Below are 18319 nucleotides of genomic sequence, written 5' to 3'. Positions count from 1 at the left end.
GACTTGTCTCACTTTCTTTGTGCCTGCCGACCACGCCACATCGAATAGATAGATTATCCATATGAAATACTTTATTTTGTTCTAAGTAATCAATCAATTCTGCGCTTCTTGGAGGTATTGAATGTGATTTATTATATTGTCTTGTTATTTTGTGTAATTAGTTGTTCGTTATTTACCACACATTTTCGCATAATTGTACCAAACTACTAAGTATTAGCTGTTTACAGCAATCATCGGTGGCTTGCTATTTTGTTACTTTGTCGACGCTTCATAAACCAATCGTTATTGTTTCAAGATGGAGGGTAAATATGTTGGAGAAGAGTGTCAAGTATACTTCAAGAAACGTAGTGGCAATAAGAACAGAAGTGCACGCAATGTAAATAGTCCACAATATAAATGGCTCCTAGATACGCTGGTGCAACAAGGATTGATGTCAGCAAAGGAACAAGCATTTATTTGCCAGAAGTGCTACATGAAGTATCTTCGGAACAAAAATCAGCCTGAACCTGAACCCGAGCAGAACCAGGAAATAGAGGAAGAAGACGACTCTCCGTCCCATATCCCGCCGTTGCTGACCCTTCATGATCTTTTGAATGGATCATCTTCACACAAAAAATGCTGTCTCTGTCTTGTTACCTTTCCAAAAAATGGAACAAAATCACCAGTCTTACCAAAACGTGCAAGACATCACCTGATCTATTCACACAAACTGTGGTGTCCCACCTCATCCCGCGTCTGCTCCATTCACCTTATTGGTAACGACTTAGATCCGTCTACAGAGGTTGTCCTTGATGGTAGAGGTTCCTTGGAATCTCAGTTACCATCGAAATCGTCCGAAATCATTAATGACCTCCTAGAGGTGTCGCACGTCCTTTCACATAACCAGTCTGCGTTTACAATAAACTTTTCTTCTCTTGATGACTCAGCATGCATGGCCTGGACAGGTTGGTCCAAAGATCAGTTCCTCGAAATCCACTCGCACTGTTCCCCATATCTTTCATCTGGTATATATACCAAGACTACACACGATGCTCTATTACTGTTCTGGGTAAAACTGAAAACCGACATTTCCTGGAGTCAGTGTTCTTCTCTTTTTGGAATATCCAAGTCAAGTGTGTCCAAAAGTTTCCACTCCATAGTACAGGCATTAGACACATCGATAGTCCCACAATTTCTAGGTCCCGATCACTTGACAAGAGAACAATTGCTCAGGCACAACACTGTCTTTTCAGAAGCATTTTTTGGAGATAAAGCCACTGCCATATTAGATGGCACCTATATTTATATCCAGAAAAGCTCCGACCACAGGCTCCAGAGAATGTCCTACTGTGGCCAGAAGAAGAGAAACTATGTCAAATTCATGAGCATCGCCTTACCAGATGGCTACATTCTGGACACCGTAGGACCATTCACTGGCAGCAAAAATGATGCTACAATTACAAAAAAAAGTCATGGACAAGCTAGTTACTTGACTACAACCAGACGACAACGTTGTCGTTGACCGAGGTTTTAGAGATGTCCTACCAGTTCTCGAAGCCTCTGGCCTCAATGCTAGCATGCCGTCATACCTGAAACCCGGTCAAAGTCAACATTCTGACGTCCAAGCAAATCTTGACAGAACTATCACCAAATCGAGGTGGATTGTGGAATCCTATCATGGTCGTCTGAAACACTGGACGTTCTTCCGAACGCAATTGGTGTCTAACAGCTATATCAATGTCATTGAGGCTTTGCTTCGAACCGTCACAGCCTGTCTGAATGGTATTAGAGGACCGATCTACCAGAGATCTCCAGAGAGAGATGCCAAAGATAGGTTAATGGCTGAACGTATGAAGGACCATTTGACAACACCGAATGGTTTATCTCCGATGTCAAATACATTCTCGACACAAAAGCCAAACGAAATATAACGTTTGGATACGGTTCACCGTTTCACCCGATGTTGAGGCCCCAATAAAGGACTACTACTGCCAGTGCCCAGTTGGAGAGAGAGCGATGGGAATGTGTGCGCACATCTCCAGTATCTTGTACTACCTTGGGTATTACAGGACGCTGGAAAACCCTCAACCATTACAACCACAGGTAAAGAAATTCCGACAAAACTTGAAATAGTTTTCCATGCGGCAACGGAGTGCATATGTCGAAAGTATGTTTGGGGCTCGATATGAAAGATCCCCGTTACCATGCGACAAACCAAACTTATAAATATAGGTATTATACAATCGCCCGTAGCTATGAACACTCCCGTAAATGCGAAAACCAACCAAAATCATAAGGAACACGTTTTGTTTGTTGTTCTGTCTATTTGTCAGCCAATGTCTTCAACCACGGGGACTTGTGAAGTAGCCATCATGGATTTGTTTATGAAAAAGTGTTTCTCTCACTTTTTTTTCATATCTGTGTACATGTTCTCAACATACCGAGCAAATTCTCTCGTTTTTTTGTTAATAATTCAACCATAGGCTAATTCAACCCAACATTTGAAAATGTTCCACCACTTACATTTTGATGATTTTTCCTCTCATCAATAGCATATTACGTACTATTTAATAGGATAAAAATTGGTTTGCATCCAACGCCCATAAAAGGGTGTATTCTCTAAAAAACACAGTTTTTGTGTCTAAAATGTTATCATCGAAAATGGCATTTTTGAGATTGTTTCTTCCATAAAACAGCCAAATGGCGCGATGGAAACATGACGTTTTGTCACAATCATGCCATGAATGTATTCTTTACGATGACTATCATTTGATTAGATTTTCATTAATATTTTACATAACATGCACATTTTATCAACACTTAGACAGCTTCTGAAAGGTACAACTTTGAGGAGCCATAAAAAACAAACCAAGTGGCCCAAATCTTTATACTTTATAGATTTGTGACCACAACGGCATGGGCAATGCACCACCAACAGGAAATTTGAATCAGAGAAGGGGCCATTTTGGAAACTGGCCCTTTAGAAATTCGTATGTGAATTTTTAACTGCAAAATCCAAGATGGTCACCTGTCAGCTGTTTTTGTTTTTCTAATCAGTTCAAAAATCAAAGTATTGGAAATACTGTTGGTCTAAAACTTTACAAAAGTCATGTATCTAATGACATTATATTGTGAGTTGCAAGTTCACAGAAAAAAGAAAAGAAAAAAATTTAATTTCACTACTTCAGCTTCCCATATGGTATTGGCAGTTAAACACACGTTTATGCCAACCATATAGACAATACCTATAACTAGCAATAAGAAATCAAATTGTGATCCGTTTCAGAAGCGAATGATCCATTGTGAATAGAATCACCTGTTTGTTGCTATGTAGATACAATATTTGCGGCAGACATTTACAAATTCCAATATGTAAAATTGATCTATAAATTCAAATTATATACAGGGTATTTTACCCTAAAATTAATCAGATGATTTCCATGGAAGTAAAAATCATACATATATGTTGATATATATGCCTTCAAAAGCTACATCAAACAAAATTGTGCCACTAAGTGGTCTTTAAATGTAGAATGTCGTATCTAAAAATATACTGATGGAACATTATATCAGAAATACGAAGACCCAAGGGCCTAACAATCACCTCAAATCTTGAAAAGCTTTGGTTTTTGATGCTGTAATATGCCAAGTGTAAAATATGCAGAACATTTTAACCCAGTTTGGTTTATTTCCAATGGAAATTAATAAATGATGCTCAAAAAAGAAAACGTCCCACCTGTACATAAACTATATCAAAATTTACCTCCCACTAAAAGGGGAATATAGATGGGAACCTGGTGTCATGATAATTGCATTTTTGAGCACAGCATGATTTCCCATTCGAAATAACATAGCATAGAATGACAGTTTTGATGGTATGCATGTATGGACACTGGCTTACTATCTATTGATTATCTCTGGTCACCATCAAGACAGCTAGGTTTGTTGTTGTGGCCTATCTTGGATATTAACGTTAAAAAAAGACTTCTCAAGAAGTCATTGTAGCAATAACAAACTTTGTCAAAATCAAAGATGGCATCTGCCTGCTGTTTAGTTTTTCCAAATAATCCCAAAATCAAACAGGCACAACTAAAGGGAACCTGCAAACACTAATCGTTCATTGACTGATGATGGTTGGCTAAAAAGCAGGTTTCTTCAGCTCTACACATCAGATGGTGGAGCAGAAAGTAACTCTATAGAACCTTTTAGCTGAGGTATCGCTGTAACCGACTTTTATCCTATTAAAATCACTAGTGAAATACATGAAGCCATGATTTAGGATGGGAGGAGATGGACATGGGTAGCACCATCTGAATCCCTCCTTATAGAGTGGTGGGTACATAAACAAAAACAAAACAAAAATGTTTTTGACACCTTTACTAAAAATGTAAATATCAGTATACTTTCACATACTATGAAATGTATACGGAAGTTTTGCAAATTTGTATAAAATGTAAATATACAATGGAAAACACTCATTACTTGGTAATGAACTCCTCCCCTAGACTTTACCCGTTAGATCTATCTGGTTGTGTATTTTGTTTTAAAGATCTCTGATTCACACGTTTTCACACGTCCATTTCATATAACACGAAGTTATTGAATCGCTCAAAACACCATCTTGAACAAAGCTTAATAAAACACTGCCTAAATAAGACAGTATCAGACAGCTGTGTCCATTTACATGTACCAGTTTCAAGACACAAATAAACAGACTTTCTAATATGTTTTCATGATTTACACTAGAAATGTATTCAGTTGATTTACAGAACTCAATTTGTTGGTATCCATTATTTTATGTTGGTTTGAAAGCATCCTATATACACAACTACTGAAAAATAAGTTTACTTCTCCCACACAAATCTACACAAGATTCATTTCCTGTCATACTACTGTCAGCTATTCCTTCCATCCACTAATCATAAAGATTCAGATTGTCCATGACACAATTTACAGGCTGCTGAAGGCAACAGAATAGCACAGTGATCCTTTTTTGACTTAACATTTGGACCCAGATTAAATTGGAGCTAAGGACTAACAAGAATCGGGATCAGTCTAGGAACTTGATGGAGAATGTACATTTGAAGTACTGCATTACTCAATATGAATCCTGATTCATCTTGATTAAACATTACAAACAATTAAGGAATTTGTATAATAGCCACAGATTTTAGGGAACTCTTCAAATCTTATAATCACACACCAGGATTGTTACATCCTCCCCAGTGATAACAGTTTTTATGTCCTACACCAGGATTGTTACATCCTCCCCAGTGATAACAGTTTTTATGTCCTACACCAGGATTGTTACATCCTCCCCAGTGATAACAGTTTTTATGTCCTACACCAGGATTGTTACATCCCCCCCAGTGATAACAGCGTTTATGTCCTACACCAGGATTGTTACATCCTCCCCAGTGATAACAGTTTTTATGTCCTACACCAGGATTGTTACATCCTCCCCAGTGATAACAGCATTTATGTCCTACACCAGGATTGTTACATCCTCCCCAGTGATAACAGCATTTATGTCCTACACCAGGATTGTTACATCCTCCCCAGTGATAACAGCGTTTATGTCCTACACCAGGATTGTTACATCCTCCCCAGTGATAACAGTTTTTATGTCCTACACCAGGATTGTTACATCCTCCCCCGTGATAACAGCGTTTATGTCCTACACCAGCATTGTTACATCCTCCCCAGTGATAACAGTTTTTATGTCCTACACCAGGATTGTTACATCCTCCCCAGTGATAACAGCGTTTATGTCCTACACCAGGATTGTTACATCCTCCCCAGTGATAACAGCGTTTATGTCCTACACCAGGATTGTTACATCCTCCCCAGTGATAACAGTTTTTATGTCCTACACCAGGATTGTTACATCCTCCCCAGTGATAACAGCGTTTATGTCCTACACCAGGATTGTTACATCCTCCCCAGTGATAACAGTTTTTATGTCCTACACCAGGATTGTTACATCCTCCCCAGTGATAACAGTTTTTATGTCCTACACCAGGATTGTTACATCCTCCCCAGTGATAACAGTTTTTATGTCCTACACCAGGATTGTTACATCCTCCCCAGTGATAACAGTTTTTATGTCCTACACTAGGATTGTTACATCCTCCCCAGTGATAACAGTTTTTATGTCCTACACCAGGATTGTTACATCCTCCCCAGTGATAACAGTTTTTATGTCCTACACCAGGATTGTTACATCCTCCCCAGTGATAACAGTTTTTATGTCCTACATCAGGATTGTTACATCCTCCCCAGTGATAACAGCGTTTATGTCCTACACCAGGATTGTCACATCCTCCCCAGTGATAACAGTTTTTATGTCCTACACCAGGATTGTTACATCCTCCCCAGTGATAACAGCGTTTATGTCCTACACCAGGATTGTCACATCCTCCCCAGTGATAACAGCGTTTATGTCCTACACTAGGATTGTTACATCCTCCCCAGTGATAACAGTGTTTATGTCCTACACCAGGATTGTTACATCCTCCCCAGTGATAACAGCGTTTATGTCCTACACCAGGATTGTCACATCCTCCCCAGTGATAACAGCGTTTATGTCCTACACCAGGATTGTTACATCCTCCCCACTGTTTATAGTTTGTATGTTAACAACTTTTCCCTCTACCTGTATTTGGTTCTGTGAATGTACCATTTATCTAGCCAATAATTTAACTGATAATAAAAACCATCTGGTTTTGAAGCCAGTAATTAATTGCTTCCAATAATTTGGAGATTGTTTCCACAGATCATAGGCAGTCAAAACCAGACCACTTTTCCGTGTTGTTTCCAGGTGGTGATTTGGGATGATATGTGGCTATGTTGATACTTTAAGGCTAGGCTGATGCTGCTTTTACTGGTGAAGTCTGCATACATTCCCCCTTACTTTTACAGCAGGGTTTTGGCCTAGACCCTGGCCTAATTTCTTTACTGAGTATTTGGTATTTGTATTCTCTCTCTTCCCATAGTGGGTCTTCTGGTGATGTATCATCTATTGTGTACCTAAAAGCAAAGGCAAACTGGTTGTATTACAGCTATACATAAGAAACTTAGAACTATCCATTTCCCTACAAAGTCCTAACCTCTTCACCCACAGGGACACCCCCTCCATTTTTAGCAGGTGGACCCATCTTTCATTCATCAAAAATTCAAATAAAAAAACCCCATCAGCTAGGGTTGATCTAGGATAATGATTTCCTTCAGCCAGGGATGATCTCAGATAATGATTTCCCCCAGCCAGGGATGATCTAGAATAATAATTTCCCTCAGCCAGGGATGATCTAGGATAATGATTTCCCTCAGCCAGGGATGATCTAGAATAATGATTTCCCTCAGCCAGGGATGATCACAGATAATGATTTCCCTCAGCCAGGGATGATCTAGGATAATGATTTCCCTCAACCAGGGTTGATCTCAGATAATGATTTCCCTCAGCCAGGGTTGATCTCAGATAATGATTTCCCTCAGCCAGGGTTGATCTCAGATAATGATTTCCCTCAGCCAGGGATTATCGAGGTTAATGATTTACCTCAGCCAGGGATGATCTAAGATAATGATTTCCCCTTAGCCAGGGCTGATCTCAGATAATGATTTCCCTCAGCCAGGGATGATCTAAGATAATGATTTCCCCTTAGCCAGGGATGATCTCAGATAATGATTTCCCTCAGCCAGGGATTATCGAGGTTAATGATTTACCTCAGCCAGGGATGATCTAAGATAATGATTTCCCCTTAGCCAGGGCTGATCTCAGATAATGATTTCCCTCAGCCAGGGATGATCTAGGATAATGATTTCCCTCAGCCAGGGATGATCTCAGATAATGATTTCCCTCAGCCAGGGATGATCTAGGATAATGATTTCCCTCAGCCAGGGTTGATCTCAGATAATGATTTCCCTCAGCCAGGGATGATCTAAGATAATGATTTCCCCTTAGCCAGGGTTGATCTCAGATAATGATTTCCCTCAGCCAGGGATTATCGAGGTTAATGATTTACCTCAGCCAGGGATGATCTAAGATAATGATTTCCCCCAGCCAGGGATGATCTAGAATAATGATTTCCCTCAGCCAGGGATGATCTAGAATAATGATTTCCCTCAGCCAGGGATGATCTCAGATAATGATTTACCTCAGCCAGGGATGATCTAGAATAATGATTTCCCTCAGCCAGGGCTGATCTCAGATAATGATTTCCCTCAGCCAGGGTTGATCTCAGATAATGATTTCCCTCAGCCAGGGTTGATCTCAGATAATGATTTCCCTCAGCCAGGGATGATCTCAGATAATGATTTCCCCTTAGCCAGGGATGATCTCAGATAATGATTTCCCTCAGCCAGGGATGATCTCAGATAATGATTTCCCTCAGCCAGGGTTGATCTCAGATAATGATTTCCCTCAGCCAGGGATTATCGAGGTTAATGATTTACCTCAGCCAGGGATGATCTAAGATAATGATTTCCCCTTAGCCAGGGATGATCTCAGATAATGATTTCCCTCAGCCAGGGATTATCGAGGTTAATGATTTACCTCAGCCAGGGATGATCTAAGATAATGATTTCCCCTTAGCCAGGGATGATCTCAGATAATGATTTCCCTCAGCCAGGGATTATCGAGGTTAATGATTTACCTCAGCCAGGGATGATCTAAGATAATGATTTCCCCTTAGCCAGGGATGATCTCAGATAATGATTTACCTCAGCCAGGGATGATCTCAGATAATGATTTCCCTCAGCCAGGGTTGATCTCAGATAATGATTTCCCTCAGCCAGGGATTATCGAGGTTAATGATTTACCTCAGCCAGGGATGATCTAAGATAATGATTTCCCCTTAGCCAGGGAAGATTTCAGATAAATAAAAAAAACCTTATATGTGCCGAAAGTCTTCAAGTAAAGAAAGATGAATAATATGCTTAGCTCTTTGGGTTAGATTAACATTAATACTGAGTAGGATTACTTTTAAATCTCATGTGAACAGGACTTACTTCATAGCTTTCATAAAGAACGTTTCTCCCATCTTATTGCTCTTAAAGGTGGTTAGCATAACTTTTATCATCTCAGTCCTGGAAAAAGACAACAAGGAAAGAACAGGTGTGGTCAAAGTCATCATTCAATGCTTAGAAATTCATTCCAAATTGATGGAAACTGGTAAGTTCTGCTTTTTCAAGCATATGGTTTTACAAGCAATTTAATTTGAGGAATTCATTTAAAAACATTCATATTTTAATTGGAAATCAACTAGGGAACATAAGCAATGGTACAAATACCTAGCTGTTGCAAAACCTACCAGTCCTCTTAATAGTCAAAAGCAATTTATTATTTCAAATGACTTAGGAAAGGCACACACAGCAACAAAGCAGCAACTCCTTAATGTTACAGGATACATATTGACTCTTAGAGAAATGCAGATATTATTCACAGGAAAGTGTTGTATTTTATTGAGGATGAAAAAGGTGTAAAAACCCAAAAGCATGGCCTTTTACAGATAAAGCCCTATAGCCCAGCCCTCCACAATCAAGTGGTGTAAATACCTATAGAATTCCCCTTGAGCTTCAAAAGAGATGAAGAGTTTACTTTTAACTTTTTGACTCAGACCACCAAATTTAGAAGTATAAAAGTTTATATCAAGAGATTTGGTCTGTCCTTTAACCATTGATCATCAAAATTCAACCAGGTGTGGAACCCTATGTAATCATACAATGCAGTGAATATGTAGTCTGTCAAGGGGTTAGGGATATATCTTATTTACAAGACATTTATTTCAGCAAAAAGGTCAAGCGTGACATTTGTCCCATAAACAGCGATTTATTTGATACAGTACATTACTTGTTACTAATTAAAGGTAAAACATAACACCATTAAAACTAATTCAATCAAATATTACACTTACAACTTGTACTTACTTATATGCCAATAATTCCAATATCTGCATCAAAAACTTTCCAACACCTTTCCTTCTGTATTCATCAATTACTTGGAGTTCATAGCTGCAACAGAATTATGTAGAAAATTGGTCCTAGCCAGGAACATTAAGACATATTGTTTACTTCAGAAATAGTCACTACAACTCATATTGAGTTATCTCCCTTGGATCTGAAGCATTAAATATCGGAATTTTAAATATACATTACAAGAGATCTGAAGAGGGAATCTTGATGCCCACCGTTGTTTTGTCTTTGTTAATTTTTTAAATGTATAATCTTTTCCCTTCTTTTCTATTCTTTCCTTAGTTCTTGTTTTCAACCAATTAAATTTTTTAAATCCTTGTAAGAAAATAGTGACAATAATCTCCAATCGCAAAGATGATCACCTGTCAGTTATTTTGATGATCTGATTAATTCCAAAATCAGTGTATCTCAGAAAATAGTGGTAACAAACTGTCATTATCAAAATACCAGTTGGCCACTTGCCAATCATTTTTATTTTTCTGATCAGTTCCAAAACCAACGGGTGCATCTAGGGACCAGGGGGAACTTTTAAATGAAATTTAAGGGAAAAAAACATCCAGTAATCCTGATAAATTGAGATAACAAGTCCACTGTCATAGTCAGTCATTTTGTATTTTTCTGCTCAAGCTCAAAATCAGACAATGCACAGCTAGGGACCATGAAAAGAACTACATTATGGAAACTGAAGGAGATAGACCCTATAATAGTTATAGATCCAATAACAAGTTACTCCAGTCACAATCCAAAATGCAAATTATTGGACATTTTCTTTTTCAGATTCGTCCTAAAATGGGCCCATGCACAACTACGGACCATGGGAAAACTAAATGATAATTGAAAATGATTCATCTAGTACTTTTTAAGAAAAAGCGATAATAATAATTGTTTAAGGACAGACTGACTGACTCCAAAACCACTTGACCATGGATGAAGGGCAATTGGAACAGCCATCTGATAAAATATTGAGTGCGATCAGCAAGTGTCCAGCTCATCGCAGTCATTGCAAAATGCTACTGGGAGAAGCGGGATTTATAATTTTAAATTGAAGAAGCCTTTCACACTATAAGTTCTGATAATTGTATAATTAGTAAAATTACTCTTAAAGAGATATTCTCCACAAGTTTGAAAATTTCTGTCTGTTTTTTTTTTTTCAATTTCTCCTATTAAGAACTCATTCTTATAACTTTTAAAGCTATTTTCAGCAACAAAATATCTATCCTAAGGTCGGTACCACCTACAAATATAAAGTTAGATTGTCTAAATATAGATTAGTGGGGAATCGGGAACTTGGTCGGTAACTAGATAATAGATTTCACACAAAATATTGGGTAAATACCCAGGTCTGTATGCTATTCATTTATAAGGTCAGCTAGGGTTAGAATGCTGTTTGCTTTGTTTGGCTCATTTCTTATTTTAAAACATAAACAAATATTTTACACTGTTTGGGTAATAGAAAGCAAACCTGTTGTTACTCAATCATGGCACAGCTAACTTTTGTAAATCAATCTAGCTAGATCTACATGGAATTCCCACAGATTAGATATTGCATGTTTGTTTACATTGTGAATTATATAAGTAAGGCATACAATATCTATGAGAACATACATATATATTGTTTTGATTTTTTTTCTCCATAAAAAATATATGGAATCGGAACTTGTGCTGAATGTCACATCAATCAGTGAGCTAAAAATCTGTAGAGTGAGCTCAGGAATAAAACATCTGAATTTAATCTGTCTATGGCAAACAGGTTTTGAGGTCAAGTCATTGGAAAGTCATTCCTTACCCATGCCATCCAAACTATCAGTTAAAGTGCCTAAAAAGTAACAAATATACCAGTAAACTAATTCCTCATCCCATTCCATATCAAATCTAAAGTGTGTAAATGCTACTGGTTTGGAGTCTTTGTCCATGGCGATGAGATAAAGTGCTTTTTCCTCTGTCATCTCTTCCAGCTTGTCCTTATCTTTCCAGCCCCAGTCGCTTTCCTCATATCTGTGGGGAAATATAGACCTCTTGTATCATTTGACCATAAATGACATCCTTTTGAGAATATTTTCACTATTTGACTTTCAGATTTCTTATCTATACAAGGCCATTTTTCTAAAGAGTAAACAATCATACAATTTATTGAAAAGTTTTGAAAGAAAGCAACGAGTAAAGATTTTTAAAAGGTGATGTTACCCTTCCTACAAATAGAAATAATACTGAATACTTAGATAAAACCATCAGAAATAAATGGAAAGACAGTGAATATCACAAATGTCCATGGCAGTTTCATGACACAAGAATGACAATAGAAAGCTAACATTCTAGGAATAAGTGATTTAGAATCAACCCATAAGTTAAACCATATATGTAACTTCATTGCCCTTTTATTTTTATACACACAATCTTATTACTGCATATCCCAGTTAATAGGGATTTCTATTTTTACACACAATGATAATACATTTAACACTAAATCATTAAATCTACATCCTTCTTTGTGATATACTTTCTAAAACTTACAACTTTTGCATGTTTTTCTTCGTAAGATCAAATACCCAGTCTGTCATTTCTTGGGTCAGGTCCTCCGCTCGAAAAAATTCTATCTTCAGACTAATCCTATGAGAAGAAAAACACAAGCATTTATGTCAGCAACAGCTGTGTCTACACAGTGATCAGACCAAAACTTAAAATCAAACCAGACAGAAAGACTGACAGGGCAGATGCTACACGACAAGTATAAATGATATATTAAACCATTTCATTTAAAAAAGCATTAAGCGGAAAAAATGAAAACAACATTACCCATTTCTTTCATATTTTCTAAATGGTGCAACCAAATCCATTGGATCTTTAATCTGAAAAACAAAAACATATCTCAAATCAAAGATATTATTCTTTGTTCTTTAAAAGTTGGATTATTTCCCCTTTTTTGCTACGTTCTTTCCTCTGCTCTTGCTCTTAATCATATGAAATTTGAAAATTTCTTCAGAATTGGTATAATAATCTTTAATTGTCAAATCAGAGATGGTTTCCTCTCATCCACATTGTTTTTCTGACCAGTCCAAAAATCAAAAGGGCATCACTAGTGACAAAAGGGAAACTACATGTAAATTCTGTGACAGGTCCATACAGTACTCAACAAGAGATAGCAGTTACAAATTCTCACTTTCAAAATTCAAGATTGCTGCCTGTCAACCCTTTTGTTTTCTCATCAGTGCCAAAATCAGATGGACAAAACTAGTGACCAAGGGGAACCTTCACATAAAATTCAAGAAAATCTATCCTGTACTTCTTGAAAGATAGTCATAGCAAGAATAACAAGAAGTTATTTCAAGGTCATTTATGGAATTTGAAAATTTCTTTTCAGAAATAATGATAACTTTAACTGTCAAATCCAAGATGGCTGCCTTTTGACCATTTTACTTTTCTTACCAGTTTGGGCAGTTCTTCTGGAGAAATGGCAATGATGAACTTTCATTGTTAAAATGTACTCCAGGAAATAACTAGAGTTTCCAAAGGTTACAGCGATGTCTGTGGGACAATGCTAAGTATTATTCAAGAGTCCCTACATGGGCACCAACGTAACAGAAGTCACTTTTTATTTCAACGTCTCCGCTCGGATTCAAACCTGGGACCTCTGGCATTCTATTCTGATGCTCAACTGATCCTGCTAAAGAGAAGTTATCGCTACCCGAGTGGTATATTGCAGGGTTACATACTCATGCAATAACACTAATAATATTGAGTGAAAAATACCTTGTTTGCTGCCTCCACTTTGGCAAAGGACACAGCATATTTAGCACTTTCCTGGAAATAAAAGAAAAATATTGACACTCTAACAGTTATCCTTGGCAAATATTACACATGCATCCAGACCAGTACAGAGTAAAAAGTCATTATCATCATGTTATTATTTGTTACATATCTTGTACAGAAGGTTTTTATTTACAAAGTGTTCAAAGATGACCCTTGACCTTTAAACTTTTGATCAATGACACCAAAATCTAATAAGGTGTAGTAAACCTTGATGGTATAATGCTATAGTGTGAGAATATGAATCAAATCTGTTTTGGGTTAATGAGATACTTTGTGCAAAAGGCTATTTTCAAGTCGATAACTAACATCATAGTTTGTTCAACAGCTGACTGTTTATTTTTTCAACTACACAAAAAAGCTACTTGAAATGAAGAGTTATTGCCATATGGCTGTAAGTCTTCATTCATTTATGAAAGTGTCTTTGGGACCTCAATCATGGACAGTGCTTTATTCAAGAACAGCACCATCACCTAATAAGAAAGGAAACAGAATTTTAAGTTGTTCCATCAATGAGAGTTTATATCTTAGATAGATGTTATATCATTACCATTTCCAATATGATCCAATTAAATGTATCAACTATAGTAGGGGAGGTGGTGATTTCTTTAACTACAGGTGCATGTTTTAGACCCAGTCTTGAAATTGCCAATTAAATGTGTAAACTTTAGGGGAGGTGGTGATTTCTTTAACTACAGGTGCATGTTTTAGACCTAGTCTTGAAACTGCCAATTAAATGTGTAAACTTTAGTAGGGGAGGTGGTGATTTCTTTAACTACAGGTGCATGTTTTAGACCTAGTCTTGAAATTGCCAATTAGGGGAGGTGGTGATTTCTTTAACTACAGGTGCATGTTTTAGACCCAGCCTTGAAATTGCCAATTAAATGTGTAAACTTTAGTAGGGGAGGTGGTGATTTCTTTAACTACAGGTGCATGTTTTAGACCTAGTCTTGAAATTGCCAATTAAATGTGTAAACTTTAGTGAAATTGCCAATTAAATGTGTAAACTTTAGTAGGGGAGGTGGTGATTTCTTTAACTACAGGTGCATGTTTTAGACCTAGTCTTGAAATTGCCAATTAAATGTGTAAACTTTAGTAGGGGAGGTGGTGATTTCTTTAACTACAGGTGCATGTTTTAGACCTAGGTGCTTGAAATTGCCAATTAAATGTGTAAACTTTAGTAGGGGAGGTGGTGATTTCTTTAACTACAGGTGCATGTTTTAGACCCAGTCTTGAAATTGCCAATTAAATGTGTAAACTTTAGTAGGGGAGGTGGTGATTTCTTTAACTACAGGTGCATGTTTTAGACCCAGTCATCACATTTCAAAAAAAATGTGAAAACTTTAGTAGGGGAGGTGGTGATTTCTTTAACTACAGGTTGAAATTGCCAATTAAATGTGTAAACTTTAGTAGGGGAGGTGGTGATTTCTTTAACTACAGGTGCATGTTTTAGACCTAGTCTTGAAATTGCCAATTAAATGTGTAAACTTTAGTAGGGGAGGTGGTGATTTCTTTAACTACAGGTGCATGTTTTAGACCCAGCCTTGAAATTGCCAATTAAATGTGTAAACTTTAGTAGGGGAGGTGGTGATTTCTTTAACTACAGGTGCATGTTTTAGAAATTGCCAATTAAATGTGTAAACTTTAGTAGGGGAGGTGGTGATTTCTTTAACTACAGGTGCATGTTTTAGACCTAGTCTTGAAATTGCCAATTAAATGTGTAAACTTTAGTAGGGGAGGTGGTGATTTCTTTAACTACAGGTGCATGTTTTAGACCTAGTCTTGAAATTGCCAATTAAATGTGTAAACTTTAGTAGGGGAGGTGGTGATTTCTTTAACTACAGGTGCATGTTTTAGACCTAGTCTTGAAATTGCCAATTGTTTTAAATGTTGTAAATGTGTAAACTTTAGTAGGGGAGGTGGTGATTTCTTTAACTACAGGTGCTACAGGTGCATGTTTTAGACCTACAGGTGCATGTTTTAGACTAGTCTTGAAATTGCCAATTAAATGTGTAAACTTTAGTAGGGGAGGTGGTGATTTCTTTAACTACAGGTGCATGTTTTAGACCTAGTCTTGAAATTACCAATTAAATGTGTAAACTTTAGTAGGGGAGGTGGTGATTTCTTTAACTACAGGTGCATGTTTTAGACCTAGTCTTGAAATTGCCAATTAAATGTGTAAACTTTAGTAGGGGAGGTGGTGATTTCTTTAACTACAGGTGCATGTTTTAGACCTAGTCTTGAAATTACCAATTAAATGTGTAAACTTTAGTAGGGGAGGTGGTGATTTCTTTAACTACAGGTGCATGTTTTAGACCCAGCCTTGAAATTACCAAATTCAATAAGCACCATGGCAGCAGGTAGCAGCATTGTAAAATCACTCCCAATAAAAAGGCTAAATCAGGGCTGCATTTGGGTTACGTGAAATTTAAAGACAATGTATCTTAAAATTGATCACAAATAAACTACTTTTTGTGAAAGTGTAGGCATCGTCATTTGGTAAATAGCTATATTATCCTACTTTTACTAGGCCTATATATATTTTTCGACACGACTCTACTGATGATATTTAAAGTGTGCCGAACTTACTGTCAAAACCAAAATAATTATATCATTGTTGAATTAATTAATCACATTTTAAAGCAAAAACAAGTTTAGAATAAAGAGTAAATTATACTAAATTCATTCCAAGACTTGTAAGAAAATAGTATTGTACAGTCTTGTGTCCAGCTTCACGCACATTTTGAAAACAGCTGTCAATCATGATGTTGTAATGACAAATATAAAAAAACATTTCCAAAAATGTGTATATGAAAACTGTGGTTGTTAGCAAAATGTGTAGATACACGTAAAACAAGTGTCAATGGCATTTACTAATTAGATTAATAGAACAAAGAGACCCAATGGGCCTATATCACTCATCTTGTATTCAAAGCTCTTCACTATACATTTACATCTCCATACCTTTAAATTGTACATGTGCATGATGCAAGATATTGGTTGTCAACGAATCGACCATCTCTATGACAAATGATTATCTAAATGTGATACAGAATTAGCTTGAACATGATATCATTCTTTCAAAAATATTTGGTGATTTTGGCATTAAATGCTACCTATGTGGTATTTCGGGCAGTCAAAATTAATAGTTACACTCCTACAGAAGACACTAGTTTACTCTATAAGTGGTTTTGGAGAGGGGAAAGTTCATTGTTCAATGTCACTCCAGTTATCATCAGACATCTTTGTCAAGATGATTTTTCATAAAACTTTTTGTTTTTGAACACTCTTAAGTTATATAAATAGCTACACCTTGTACAAATGTATGGTTTTTTTAAACTATTTCTGTTAGCGGTGGCAAAGGGAGTTTTTTGTGCCAAATTTTTTGTATAGATCAGTCACATTTACTAGTAATTTCATGTCTTTATGGAAGAGTGTAACTTCTCTTCATATGAAGATGAAAATCACAATAGCGATAGAGTTCAACCTAAGTATTCCAATTAGTATAATGTAACTGTTTGTAATTGTGGAGTTGATATTGAATATTGTCAGAGAATTGTGAATTTGCTTATAATTAACTGAAATATGCAATTCTAATTATTCATTATTCATGTCATATGTGCTTAGTGACTAAGTCACTTGTACAATGTTATTATTTTTAATATAGCTTTAGTTGACAACTGTATCATGGACTTGGGTATAACTTTATATAAGTCTGTGGTTGTATATTGTCGATGTATATCCCCATCTGGATAACTTTAAACTTCTTTTTATGTACGTCTTGTTGTGTAGGCTGTAATAATGCAAAAAACGTCTAGTACATTGAATAAATTGATGTCATAAACCAAAGTTTTCTATACCTCTTTCCTCCTTTGTTTCTTTGCTTTTCCTTTGGCTGATTTTCTCTGCAACAAAAAAATCCAGATACTAGATTTTTCAATAAACACGGCAAGACAAGTTTCTCAAGTGATACGCACGCGATAACTTCGTCCACTTGGTGACTCTTCCACGATACATTTATTCATATAACTTTCGAAACAAAAATTTAGCTATGAAATCATTTGTGCGTCTGCGTCGTGAAGTTAACGATTATTTGTAAAAAAAATACGTTACCCCCATTATTGATGTTGATTTCTGTTGTTTCCCGCGATTCCTCGTGTGCGGCAATAAATCTACTTCCGGTGAGGAGATAACTCTATTACTGATACTGTAAGATTTTATGGTAACACACCACTATGAAGTCAGATCAGACCGGAAATCAAACTGATTTTATTTTGTTTTCGTTGCTTTACAGTTTATAATTGTGTAAATCAGCGATCTAATCCATGTTTAAGTCTCTGATAAAATTAAATGAAAATGCAGTCATTTCACATTACTCTTTAAATCTTATCATCACACATCATTCTTTGATTCTTTGTGTGAGGGATGTTTATTTCTCAGTCTGAAAAAGGCCTTCGACTTAGAAGACCATGAAATATTATTACATTGATTAAGTATACTTAACATTTCCCCTAACAGTTTATATTGGCTAAAACATTTTATTTAAGATAGATAACAGTTTGTTAAA

The 18319-nt window shown here is 36.6% G+C and overlaps 1 protein-coding gene across 1 annotated transcript; it reads right to left on the bottom strand.

Moving 5' to 3' along the window:
- Positions 1–4341: 4341 nt before the first annotated feature.
- On the bottom strand, positions 4342–17918 carry LOC132561054 (N-alpha-acetyltransferase 40-like). The gene is made up of 9 exons (XM_060225774.1): positions 17866–17918; positions 17613–17657; positions 13696–13746; positions 12742–12794; positions 12460–12555; positions 11785–11943; positions 9904–9987; positions 8986–9063; positions 4342–7008 (listed from the first exon to the last, which is right to left on the bottom strand). The coding sequence occupies exons 1-9, from the start codon at positions 17869–17871 to the stop codon at positions 6843–6845; spliced, it is 738 nt and encodes a 245-aa protein (XP_060081757.1). The 5' UTR covers positions 17872–17918; the 3' UTR covers positions 4342–6842.
- Between the last annotated feature and the right edge of the window lie 401 nt (positions 17919–18319).

The sequence above is a fragment of the Ylistrum balloti genome, unplaced genomic scaffold (genome assembly GCF_031769215.1).
Source record: "Ylistrum balloti isolate Yb309-2 unplaced genomic scaffold, AGI_CSIRO_Ybal_v1 Utg371144, whole genome shotgun sequence".
In the NCBI taxonomy this organism is placed as follows: domain Eukaryota; kingdom Metazoa; phylum Mollusca; class Bivalvia; order Pectinida; family Pectinidae; genus Ylistrum; species Ylistrum balloti.
Note: the sequence above shows the minus strand (reverse complement) of the source record. Positions and strands in the feature narration are given on the sequence as shown.

Excerpts from the sequence above, each read along its gene's own strand:
- LOC132561054 (XM_060225774.1), bottom strand. Across the intron at positions 13,747-17,612 it reads AGAAACAAAGGAGGAAAGAG|GAAAGTGCTAAATATGCTGT; the intron begins GTATAGAAAACT and ends TTTTATTTCCAG. Across the intron at positions 7,009-8,985 it reads TTCTTTATGAAAGCTATGAA|GTACACAATAGATGATACAT; the intron begins GTAAGTCCTGTT and ends CTTTGCTTTTAG.